The sequence below is a fragment of the Brachyistius frenatus genome, unplaced genomic scaffold (assembly GCF_029030835.1).
Source record: "Brachyistius frenatus isolate BFR_SWC_R1_liver_20210118 unplaced genomic scaffold, ASM2903083v1 Contig_27, whole genome shotgun sequence".
NCBI classification, from domain to species: Eukaryota; Metazoa; Chordata; class Actinopteri; family Embiotocidae; genus Brachyistius; species Brachyistius frenatus.
This window is the reverse complement of record NW_027210626.1, coordinates 2594006-2606779: the sequence shown is the minus strand read 5'-3', so window position 1 is coordinate 2606779 and position 12774 is coordinate 2594006. Positions and strand designations below refer to the sequence as shown.

Genomic DNA, 12774 nt, shown 5'->3' with positions numbered 1-12774 from the left:
CCGGCTCCAAAACAAACGTACGATTGTTTCGCTGTCGAGCGGCGGTGTTACGCAATCCTCCGGAGTTTACTACCGTGAAAGCGTGAAAGCGTTGCCTAGGAGACAGTGACGCCGCCATTCAAACCGCGCAGCATGGCATGCCGGGATGTCTGTCCCCATCATGGCGGATGAGCTGGTTGGCTAACGACAACGGTTAGCATACTCAAGGTTTGCTGTGTTTCGCGCGATCCGGGACTGCGGGCGTCCGGCGTTTTCTAACGCGGGAACAACAGCCGGCAAAACACACGCGAGGGGGTAATTACGCGCTGAAGGATTCACACCGTCGCGATGAACGGAGCGGATTTTTTGCTCCGCTCGAAAGCAGCTAAATGTTTTAAGCTCTCGTTAAAATAGCTCCGCTCGCCGTCAGGAGGCCGCAGCGTGCACACGGCCACGTTCAAAGCCTTCATCGCTTTATACGTCGTCCGGCGTGTGTTTAGATGATATACAACATCAGATGCGCATTAAATACGAAGTCCTTGTTACGTTACCGTCACGTTGTCCCGGCCGGTGCCCGCCGCGGTGTTGTGACCGACCGTCGACGCTAGCTCGAGGCCCGACGCTGGTTAGCATCATGTAACGTGAACGTGTTCGCGAAGTCTCGTTGTTTCCAACTCTTCTTCTCCGATCGGACGCTTTTTACACAGATTACACCGGATTGTATTTTGTGGTTTATCTTTTAAAAAAAAAAAAAATACAAAAAAAATAAATGCTGATGTTATAATCGGAAACAGAAAAGTTAAACGTGGTTTTTTTATTATTATTTTTTTTTTTCACGTTTCTTTGAGATGTAGAATAACGTGTTGGAGGAGGAAGTCGTAGCTCCGGTGGTTCGCGTCAGCTTTCAGTGAAGAGGGGGAAACCTGAACTGGACGCGGTGGCTTTTCGTGAGTTTAATCTAACCACCGGGGCTTCGTGTTTACGGGTGGGGTTGATCGGTTCCGCTGGTGAAGGCTGGACGTGAATTTAGTCGGATGCGTTGTGGGCTTGTGGGTTTCTCTCCGGTGATGGTGGACGGCGGCGCCGCTCACGTTGTTGACTCGTAGAGGAAGAGCTCGTGTTGCCTTTGTTACAGCTACAGGACGAGGACTTTGGTTTTTTTTTTTTAGTTAAATGCAGCGTTTTGGTCAAATGTATAAAAAAAATAATAATAAAATAAATAAATATATGTATATATGTTTATATATTTATTTATTTTTCTGCCCAGCTGTGAACATGCTTTTCACAGTTTTTTTTTTTTTTTTTGGAGGGCTCCTCTGTGCTGTGGTAGCGGTGGGGACGGGGGGCAGTTCGTTCACCAAAAAACTATGCATGATCACGTAATTTTGGGGGGAAAAAAAACAAAAAACAAAACAAATGGATCCAATTTCCTACTGCATGTAGACAAATAAATAGACAAAACAAGAAAAGCATAAATATGCAACTACAAAAAAAAAAAAAAAAAAAAATGATAATACAGACAACGTAGTGCAAATATGGGTCCAGAGTGCAAAAGCTCAGATTTTATGGGGCAGAGGGGAGAGAGGTCAGCATCCTGACAGCCTCATGGATTATTGTTGCTTGAAACCATGTGACCAAGCTCTATAGTTACATATTCATGAAATTAATTTGCTATAATAATCTAGTTTCACTGTTGTCCAGTAGACTCTGCGGGGAATCTTACCTTTGGTTTAGAGTAGGTTGTGGTTATTTTGTCCCAGATGATTAGGCAGGAATACCCCTGCTCAAGTCTTTGTGGGAATCTGAGAACAAACTGGGCAGGAGAGTATTTCACACACTGGGGACTATTGCATTGTAACCATAACCAGACAGATATGGCTTGTTATTTTTCCTTTGGCAGCTTTAGATGCTTGCAATCCATTTAATCAACAAAGATAGGTAGTCCGTTAGAAGATATATGCCACTGTTCACTTGCACCTGCAGTTTTCTGATTTTAACCTTATTAAATTGTGTTGTGGAAACTAACAAAGTGTGTTTTCTAACTGTGATATGAAAGAAAAAGGGTAATAAGTCACTCAGTTATCCTCAGTAATATTGTCAGTATTTAGTCTTTGTGCTGAGACATACTGTAGATTTTTCATAGTATTGGAGTTTGTGCTCAGTGAAGCGGTCTGATTTTGCCAGTCAAACAGTTAAATTGTTAATTAAAATAATTAGTTTAGGTCGGACTACCAAATGTGATGCGAAAATTTTCTATCACAATAGTTGAAACATGTCCTTCTGATGTCAGTAGTTATCACTCTATCTGTTTCTAAATGAAGAGGGAGTAAAGGCTTGCTTTTCCCAGGGCACAAGGCTTGTTGTTGTTGCTTGGTATAACGGTTTTATTTAATTTTTTTTTGTCTTTGCCTCATTTCAGCACAAGATTAGCTCAAATCTGTAATCCTCTTGGGACGTTTCTAGTCTTTGTATCTTTGGTTGATCACAGGTGATTAAGAGAGGTGACTACAACAGCAGTCTGTGTAATTAAGATGCCATATAATCATAAAATCGATAATTATTTTTCTGTTGCTATTACATTCTTTGTTGCTTAAATTACATTATTTTTTTTTCTTTTATAGTGTTTAGTGATCCAGCACCTCAGTGACATTAAGAGTGCATTTTACTAAATCGGGACAAAATGGAATGTGAAGTGGATATTCCTTTAGGTAAGTGATTGAAATTTCTTAAAGACATCTGTTTTTGGTTAATTTTCTACCTAATTAGTTGTTGCTTGTTATACTAGTGTTTTCACCTAGATTACAGGTTAAACTGTCAGTCTGTTTCTTTATCATGCAAATCCATTGTTGTCCATTTAAAAGATAGAAAATGACAGATGGTTATTTTATTTTCTAGAAATGACTTTCCAGCTACTTTCTATTTCTAGAAAACTCCATGTTGCACAGAAGTCATTGTGCATGCGTTTAAATGTGGTTGAGTCTTTGTTACTTGGAGGAATACATTTCACCAGCCATGCTCATCATTATAATTAAAACAAATAATACAATAAATAGATAAGCATTATGTTGAATGCTGTATTGGTCAGGTGAGGAGCTAACCAATGTCTGTGGAATTTCCCATAACAGTCTGTGCAACTATGCTGGGTAAATAGTTAAGATATTCGATACAAGCCTTCAGATGAAGCAAAATTAGTGCAGAATTCATTCCTAACAACCTGCTCGAGGTTTTGTGAAGGATTTGCCAAAGACTTGTGTAATCAGAAATACTGGGCTCCCTGTGCAGGTGAGGATGAAGCACCAGAGAAAGATGACATCAATACCAAGGAAGGGACTGAGCCACCCCACAAGAAAAACAAGAAGCATAGAAAACACAAGAGCAAGAAGAAGAAGAGCAAGAAAAAGAAGGGCGAGAAGGAGAGCAGTTCGGAGTCTGGTGCTGACTCGGATGTAGATCCTCCACCTCCACTGAGACCTGTCAGGACCACCAGAGCCAGGTCAGGAAAACTATTCTGAAGTGTTGCAGCTGTACACCATCAAAATTATACATTTTCTAATAAATTAATTAACTTCACTAACAAAAAATGAAAACAAATGACATGTTTTGCTTTTTTTATTTTTTTAATCTCTTGCTGTTCAGATTTAATATCACGCTGCCTCCCCAGGTTTTGAATGTTGTTTATGACTCGAAAAAACATTCAGCAAAGGAAATTGATACATTTCTTTGCAATGTTGGTGGATTTTTGATGGAAAATGGTTACATATTAATATTTCCCACATTATCTTGGAAGATTGTCAATAGGCACAATGCAATGCTAACCCAATGCTTGACACCAATAAAATTGCACCGTGTGCCCAGTTTTGCATAAATCGACATGGTAACACACTTGTGTTTGTTTTTATTTCAATCTTACAAGAAAAGGTTTTTGTTAACCTAGATTTATTTGTGTATTTAGTGCCAGACTGGCAGCAGCTGCAGCCACTGAAGACCATTGTGGGCTGAAGGAGGAAGGCAAAAGAGATGCAATTACAGGTAGGAGACAGTCTCACACAACCATAACTGATATTTCCTTTTTAATAAAAAAAAACAACAACTCATGACTTCCTCTTTTAGATCGTGTAGAAATGGAAGGGGAGACAAAATCCAAAAAACACAAAAGACACACGGCCAAAAGAAAGAAAAAGAAGAGGAAGAAAGATGAAAAGCAGGAAAAGAAATCACCATCCCGCTCCCCATCTGAAAGCAGCTCAGCTTCAGGTTCTGAATCTGAAGGTGAAAGAGGAAAAGCGGCAGGTGATGATAAATACTCTGCCGCTGCAGCATCTGACCTCCAAGAGCTAGTATCCAGACTGGTTCCAAAAAGCAAACGAGGGGAAGAGAAGGCAGGATCCATCCTCTTGCAGAAACCTGAACTGCTTGGGGTAAAAAAAGAAGAGATAACGGATATGGACGTGTCACCGACTGGAGGGAAGGGTAGTAACACAAATGAATCAGAAAAGGACATGACATCAACTTCTGCGAGCCAGGATGAAATAACACAGACGGCAACAGTTAAGGTTAAGACAGATGGTAGTCATGGAGATGGTGCATTCAGCCATGCCCAGGAATTGCCTGACATCATCCCAAAACAGGAAGGTACGACCTCAAGAGATGACGCAGGCCTGAAAGATCAGACTAATTCAGTTCAGAGGGCAAAAGTAAAGGAGCATGATTCGTCCATGTCTCCTTCCCCTTCCAGGGGCCTGGACATTAAGAGGTCTGGGTCAGGTCTGAGCCGGTCACCATCACCTAGTGCCAGCAGGCAGCAGAGTGGCGGTCAAACAGCAGCATTTATGAAGGAGCGATCAAGAACCCATTCTAGGTCAACCTCAAAGGGAAAACGGTCTTTGAGTCCTCAAAAGAGTCGACAGCTGTCCCGTTCTCAGTCCCCTAAATCGAGGAGAAAGTCGCTCTCGCCATCCCGCAAGTCTCCCAAGAGAGTTAGCCGGCTGTCCCGATCTACCTCTCGTTCCCTCACCCCCAAGAAGAAGGTGTCAAAGTCTCCGAGGAAGTCCAAGTCTCCTAAACGAAGAAGGAGTTCCTTGTCTGTTTCCCCAAAGCGCCGGCGGAGTTCACCCTCTCCCAAAAGAAAGGTTTCCCGATCCCCTAAGCGTGGTGGGCGCAGGTCTCCCTCTCTGTCTCGATCTCCAAGGAGAAGTCGAAGGTCAGAGTCGCGTCCCCGTGGGGGCACACGAGGCGGTGCAGTTGGCAGACGTTCAAAGTCACGTTCCATAACGAGAACTCGCCGCTCCCGTTCTAGATCTAGACGCCCCGTTCGTCGGTCCAGATCCAGATCACCTGCAAGGCGAGCAGGAGGCAGGCGCTCCAGGAGTCGATCTTTGTCTCGACGCAGGAGGTCACCACTCCCCAGATCCCGGCGCTCACGTTCACGCTCAGTCCGCAGGAGCAGACGAACTCGGTCACGTTCCGTTGTAGTTCTCAAGCGCAACCGTCGCTCTAGATCAAAGAGTCCTCGTAAACGGACCAAATCCAGATCGCCAGTCAGAAAGCGCTCTCGGTCCCCCGCTAGGAGAAACCGTTCTCCTCCCAGGTCTAGCAAACGCTCCAAGTCCCGCTCACTGTCTCGAAGGCACCGGTCTAAGTCACACTCGCCACAGGCTGGCAAGAGGAGGTCCAAATCTCCCAAGAAGATGGTAAAAAGGTCAAAGTCTAAATCTGTCTCAGACTTGAACAGATCCAAGTCCAGATCTGAATCAAGTGATGGGCATTCTGAAAGCTCATCCCCAGCCAGATCCTTATCTGCCTCCCCTGTCAAAGAGGAGAAGTCTCCCTCCCCTAAGGCAGAGTTGACAGCTGTTGGAAAGGCAGCTGAAGAAAATGGAGGACTTACTGCAACAACAGGTAAGACCCTTTTCACTCTGTATGTTTTTAAGCAAACTATGACAACTCAAATTGATTATCCGCACAGTTACCAAGAATGTTCTAACTCGAGAGGTTACTCCTATTCATCATTCAATTCCAATGACTCAAATCATTGGATAAATTTGAGGGTTTTGTTCCCCTAAATTGTCCATGTCTTTACGCCATGTCATTTAACACGCACCTTGCAGGTACTTGGAAACCCATGCCCCCAGCAACTTTCATCAGCTCCCAATTTGGGAACTCTTCAGATAAGTTCCAGGATCAGCTTGCTCCAAACCATGACGAGGAGCAGAAGGAACCCGCCAGCTCAGCCATTACACAAGATGTTTCAAGGTCCAGGTCTGTTTCCCAAGAGCCTGGGACTGGCCCCGGTGGGTCAGATTGTTCGGAAGGGTCCGACGAAGAAGAGGAATCTCCAGTTAAAATGGTGTCTAAAAGCCAGAGAAGCTCCTCAGGTTCAGCATCTCCGGAAGTACAGAAGAAGCAGCTGTCCAAGTCGCGCTCGCCTACGGATCGCAGGAAACTGTCGCGTTCAACATCATTGCCTCGGCGTTCAACTTCCATTTCTACATCCAGAAGAAAGCAGTCAAGGTTTGTAATGTGGTAGTACATGTCCTACATCATGAATCGAGTGTATATATCAATATATGTGGGCCCTTAAAGAGTTTTGGATTAAATTACCTAAAGATCTGCAAGGAATTAGATGTTTAAGACCACGTAAAATGGGAACTGCAAAGGCATTTGTTCTCCAGACCCAGTATTGACATCATGCTACGTTACTAAACATAACTAACAAGTTAAACAAATGAAGCCATCTCTATTGTTTGAGCAATCCTGCCCTTCTGCTTGTTGTATAACTGTTCCATATCCCAGTGTATTAAGTTGCAGGAGTGTGAGCACTTATTCGTCAATTTTATCATTCGCCTTTCCTCAGGTCCAAGTCTCCAGTTAGGAAAAGAGAATCTGTCTCGCCATCACTAAAGAAGAAGCGACGGTCCAAATCCCGGAGTCCCGCCCGACGGCGGAGTTCACAGTCACGCTCTGCCGCAAGACGTAAGCGTTCGAGGTCCCGAACCAGAACCCGCCGATCCAAGTCCCGCTCTCCAACACGCAAGAGGCGATCTCGTTCACCAAATGCCCGAGGAAGGAGGCGGTCCAAGTCCACAGACAGGAACAAGCGATCGAAGAGCCGCTCCACAGGCCGGAGGAAAAGGTCCCGATCGGGAGACCGAAGCAGGCGATCTAGGACTCGTTCCTCCGATCGTAGACGAAGGTCAAGGTCAAGGGGTCGAGGGAGGCGCCCGGTATTTCGCAGTCGTTCCTTCGATAGACGGGACAGGTGGAAGAGGGAGCCTAGCCATTCTCCAGTTCTCATCCTCCGCAAACAGCGTCGCTCAGGGTCCCGGACACGACGCAGCACCAGCAAGACTCCTCCACGGCTCACCGAACTGGGTAAAACATTTACATTTGTAACTAATGACAATCACAAGTAAGGTAGTTTACACTTCATTGGTAGATTCATAAACATACATGCAGTAACTTTACATCATTTGCTTTTAGATACTGTATTTTACGCTGCTCTAATACTTGCCTTGTTTTCATTTCAATCTTCCCACCCTGTGCCGTTTGCCTTATCCTACCTCTGTCTTCCTTTTACCCTTCTTTTTCTCAGACAAGGATCAGCTGCTGGAGATAGCCAAGGCTAATGCTGCTGCCATGTGCGCCAAGGCGGGTGTTCCCATTCCTGAGAGTCTTCGGCCAAAAGCCATCCTCCAGCTCCCTCTGCCCACTCCATCTCCTACCCCCATGTCCTTACCTTTACCTTTACCTCTTCCAATGGGCATGGGGATGCCGAATATGGGCAACATGGGTCCAATGGGGTTACCCACTATTCCTGGAATGCCCAGCATGTCAAACATCACCATGAGTGCTGCTATGGCAAGTATGACAGCAGCTACTATGACAGCTGCTTTGACCAACATGGGTGCCCTGGCGGCCATGCCTCCCCTTGCCCCGCTTCCTACCATTACTAACAAGCCTCCCCCGTGCCTTGCCCCGCCAACACCAACTCTAAACCTGGACCACATTGAGGAAGCAAAGAGGAAAGTCACTCAGCAGGCTAACATACATACCATCAAGGAGCTTACTGAGGTAAATGTGATTGTGTAAAATGTGTACACGTTTATTTTTTTTCTCTTCGGGCTCTATGCTTCTGCACGTTCAGCTTAAATTTGATTAGGTGTACATGAGTTTGTGTGATATAGCCCTTAGAAAACACACCACATGAATTTCAAAGGTTCAAAAGTTAAGGCCTAGGAAAGCGTCATCAGAGAAGATTCAAAGCATTTGTGGATATCTCTAATTTGAAGACTTCAGACGGTCATTGACTGTAAATTTCTCTGTCTGACTTTGTGTGTATCTACTTTTTAACCTCCAAATTTGGGCACTTTCTGTTAAAAGGGATTTGTCTTCCACCCAGTTAATTCCACATCGATGTAAACCCCCTTTAAATACAGACAGGACACAGTCTAGAAAAGAAGTATCCAAATACTCATGTAGACTGTATTTGTAAATATAGTTCTTGTGTCATTATAAAGTAACTGATGGGTTTTTCCCCCTGTTTTTGTAGAAATGTAAGATGATTGCAAATAGCAAGGAGGAGATGGCCATTGCTAAACCCCACGTCTCGGACGATGAAAGCTAAAACCTTCATGCTGTCACGGTAAAATTTCCAATCTTTATTCTTCCATTTGTTCATCAGTCTGTGTTTTTGTCTTAATATTCCAGATTTCACTCCATTCTGTTGTGGCAAATTTTTTTTAAATTTTTTTTACATTTCTGATATTAAAAAAGCATTTGGCGTGCCATATTTGAGTGTTTAATTTTTTGCAGCGGCATTGCACTTTTGTATTTACATTTTTTAACCTTATTAGATTGATGTCCACTTATCCAGTGGATCAATGATTTAGTAGCCACATATTCATTTGGCCGTCTCCAATTGGAATCAACTTTAATCTGTCACTCAATTAAATGCAAATAGAATGATATTTTTCTTTCTTTATAGCCTTCCCCTTTGGCTTAGTACTCCCTTTTTTTTTTTAACCACCTTTTCCGTTACCCATTCCTCTTCCCTTCATCGTTCATCATTTATGATTAGTTAAGTCATTTATCAGGGACTTGTTAAAATACAATCAACCCATTCATTATTTGAGAGTTTTTGTTTTGTTTTGTTTTGAACCCAGACCAATTTCACATTTTCCTTTTGTTTATGGACCAGCAGTGACTTTTTAGACCACTGGTTACTTCACCTGCCCAAAACACTTTGTACTAAAGTTGTTTGTATGTCATGGTACTGCAGGGCTTACAGTGTATTGTAACAAGTACGGGTGTTCACACTAATACCGGTATATTTAAAAATAAATGCGTATTGTGATGATGGAAATATTCCGACCTGACGTAATGACATCATGCCGTGACGCACCATAACTGTGTGCAGCTTATCTAACAAGCATGCCTGAAAGTGTTTCGCTATTGTCTCCCCCAACAAGACCCCCGCCCTCCTGAAAGAAACAACATCTTATTTACCTTTTTTCTGTGCTCTACTATTTTATTTTATTTTTCAAATAAGCATGCTTAATCACAAATATGTCTGAGACCCATATGATTGTTGTGCGTGTTCTTGCCGCGATACAATTTAAAGTGAACAATTAGCCAAACTCGTAAACTGTAATTGTCTTATTTTATACGATTTAAACAGTTTTTCCTCGTTTTTGTTTGCTAAAAAGAGAAATTTTACCAGTTGGCTATAATGAAGCTTATTGTTCTGTGTATACATTATTTTACTTTTCATCTATTAATGAATACTACAGACAATGTTCATATTAACTTTGACCTTTTCTCTTTCTTTGTCTGCACACAGCTCGTCCCCTCAAAGGACTGAAGGAAATTGTAAAAAAAAAAAAAAAAAAAAAAAAAAATTCTTTAGAGGAGGATTCACCTTCCCACAGTTCCCTCTGTTAGCTTGATGGCCTGACCGAGTGGAAGAGCACCCTAGTTGTCACAGTTACAATGTAGGAGTACTGGCACCAGCCATCGGCCCACTCTGCTCCCCAGCTTGTTCCTGTTTGTGTAAAAGCGAGAGACTGTCAGACTGTCACCTGTGATACCACTGAGAGAACGGGACACACAGATGTGTGCAGTTTCATGGCTGTAGTGTGTGTGTGTGTGTGTGTGTGTGTGTGTGTGTGTGTGCGTGCGTGCGTGTGTGTGTGTGTGTGCGTGCGTGCGTGTGTGTGTGTCTGTGTGTGTGTGTGTGTGTGTGTAGTGACTTTCACCACCAACCCCTCAGTGTCGCTGCTTATTCCAGCAGTCACTGTTGTAAAGACTTAAGAGGAAACAAACCAAACTAACTAGTGGCGCAAGTGTTTTTGTAAAAGTTCTCTTAGTTTCTCTAAATTTGTTTTACCTTTATGCTTTCTTAAGAATTGTGTTAAGTGGAGACTGCTTCCTTGTTCTGCTGTATTCCCCTCGGTTATCTCTAGTCCCTGGTTTTATGAACAAATAATGCAGATGAAGTTCGAGATAGTAGATCCTCGCGTATTTGTTTTCACCAACGTGACTCTCCGGGGTAAGAGAGAGAGAACATGTTCGTGCCAGATCTGATTATTAGAAGGAACGGGTCAATTGAGTATATTAGCTGCAGAAGAAGAAGGTTTGAATTCTGGCGACGAGAATCTTTCACAGAACATAAACCGTTCAGTTTGGACCGCCCTGGGTGAGTTCTTTCCCTCTTTTTAATAATTAAAAAAAAAAAGAAATGACACCAAGCTAATCTTTGACTCTAACCACGTCTTTCATCTGGCCTCCGTTGGGTTATTCCCACTTTGGAACATGTTTTGCTCTAGATTCGAATTGGCAGTGCATCCTCTAAGAGTTTCAACAACATGCGTTATTGTGTGATTTCATTTAAGATGCACAGAAAGCATACCATCAATATTTTTTAATTGCAATAATCCCATTTTATAGCTAGACGATATTTAGTTGAGTGCAAATTGCCATTTGTCATTCTTTGTTTTGCTTTTTTGGTTTCCTGTCTTGTTTGGATCTTGCCAACCTCACAGGACCTTCTATGATACTTGAGACAAGGGGTAGAAATACCTGAATTCGATCACAACTGGGATCAGTTGAATAGATCTTTCACCACCAAGCTCAAGCTATTTATGATGTTTTTGTTGTTGTTTTCTTTAGAGTACATGCATATTCCTTTAAACATACTGTAAAAAAGCTGTAAGTGGAGGTAATTACTTGTTTAGAAGACATTTCTATTTCACTGTGGCAGAATACATGATGTAAGCAGTTTTTGAATTTACTTTAGGGAGATCTTTGGCTTTCTGTTTGGGTGTTTACATTTTCAAAACATACATTTCAGTGGTGCGTATTATTTTTTTTCAAGGCACACATGGAGAACATAATTCATGCTATTACATCGGGGGTGGCAAATGATTTGTACTATATAAGGTTAAAAGTTGAGTTTGTTCTGAGCAATGTCACAGTTTAATGTTTTGTGTATTAGACAATCAGGTTCTTATCTCAAGATGCTTGTTTTGAAGGAAGAACTACAGCCACATGAACTGTACACATCGCTCAGCCAGAATTCAGGTGGTAAATGGAGGGTTGTAATTTGCAAACGTAAGACTCCCAACAAGCCCGATTCAATTGGTCTACAAAAACGTGATATCTGCTTCTCCTGTGGATGCTGTCACCCCAGCCTGTATTGTGATTGTTGGGTAAACATGTTTCACTGAGTGCTTTGGTCCCGTTAGATGGCTGAAGAACAAACTTGGTGCTTTTGGGAAACTGACAGGGACGAGCTTTCTGTGGTTTTATAAAAAAAATCTTGAGCTTGCAGGAAGAAATTCTAAATCCATCGTGCTTTGTCACCCTCCCATGCCCAGGGCTGTTTGACCTGAAGATAATCTGTGGAGATTGTGTCAAATTTACACTCTACTTAGTCTGTACCACTCATGTTAAACCCCTTGGATCGATTCCCTGAGATAACCTTCAGCTATTTTAATGACAGGAAAAAAAAAAAGAATAAAATGCATTTTAGGAGTCTTTGTTTTTTTTTTCTTTCTTCTCTTTTGGTCATTTGAATATGACATCGCTTGCTTTGTACATAAATGTGTTGACGATTATTAAAAACCTCAACAATCTGTATATATTGTTGTCCTTGTGTGCTGTAGTCACTTAGTTGAGCTTTATTTATTGAGTCTCATTGAGACAAAGACAAAAGGAATTTGCTCCCAAAATATCACACATCCACATTAATTCCAAAATTCACATAGAAGTAGAAATATCCGATTACATTTCAAAGTCCCCGAGAGGAATAAATATCTTCAGCTTCATGTTGTGTTGCAGCTCATTCCAGTAAATGCATTGAACTGGAAACCAGCCTTCCCCACATCAAAGTTTATGTGAGGAGCTTCTGAAATCAGTCTCTTCTGTGATGTAGTGTGATGGTTACTAACTCTGAACTCAATGTTAAATATGTTGGCAGTTTACATCGCATTAGTTCTGTTCATTAGCATTCAGCTTATCAAGGTGGTTTAAGCGCGAGACTAGCCTGGACCTGGACCTGTCCCTCCAAGCCTCCTGCACTCCTCCAGTTTAATATGAAACACAATTTTATACAATATATATAGTAGGGAGTCTCTGCTACATCTCTATCAGTTTGGGGGTCCTTGGCCTGAAAAACATTGAAGACCCCTGTTCTATAGCAAAAAAGCCATTAAAACTACTTTAACTTCTGCTTTTTGCAAACCCGATCTCTGCTTTTATATGGAAAACAAAATGCACACGTTTTATTTTGAGATGAGT

General features: G+C 42.3%; 1 protein-coding gene across 7 annotated transcripts; it reads left to right on the top strand.

Annotated features, from left to right (window-relative positions):
- The first annotated feature begins 109 nt into the window (after positions 1 to 109).
- On the top strand, positions 110 to 12110 carry sona (SON DNA and RNA binding protein a). 7 transcript variants are annotated; one of them, XM_069698577.1, is made up of 11 exons: positions 127 to 294; positions 2399 to 2467; positions 2601 to 2687; positions 3262 to 3472; positions 3932 to 4008; positions 4090 to 5877; positions 6087 to 6489; positions 6833 to 7350; positions 7571 to 8049; positions 8528 to 8620; positions 9818 to 12110. In XM_069698577.1, exons 3-10 carry the CDS (start codon positions 2660 to 2662, stop codon positions 8600 to 8602), a joined length of 3579 nt encoding a protein of 1192 aa, XP_069554678.1. In that variant the 5' UTR covers positions 127 to 294; positions 2399 to 2467; positions 2601 to 2659; the 3' UTR covers positions 8603 to 8620; positions 9818 to 12110. The 7 variants fall into 7 exon arrangements, with proteins under 7 accessions (XP_069554680.1, XP_069554679.1, XP_069554678.1 ...); XM_069698573.1 differs by having other exon boundaries at positions 2399 to 2480; XM_069698575.1 differs by having other exon boundaries at positions 133 to 192; positions 2399 to 2480.
- Positions 12111 to 12774: the final 664 nt, after the last annotated feature.

Coding starts and splice junctions, on each gene's coding strand:
- sona (XM_069698579.1), top strand. CDS start 2,660: ATGGAATGTGAAGTGGATATTCCTTTAG. Junction 2,688..3,261: donor TGAAGTGGATATTCCTTTAG/GTAAGTGATTGA, acceptor CTCCCTGTGCAG/GTGAGGATGAAGCACCAGAG. Junction 8,050..8,527: donor CCATCAAGGAGCTTACTGAG/GTAAATGTGATT, acceptor CTGTTTTTGTAG/AAATGTAAGATGATTGCAAA.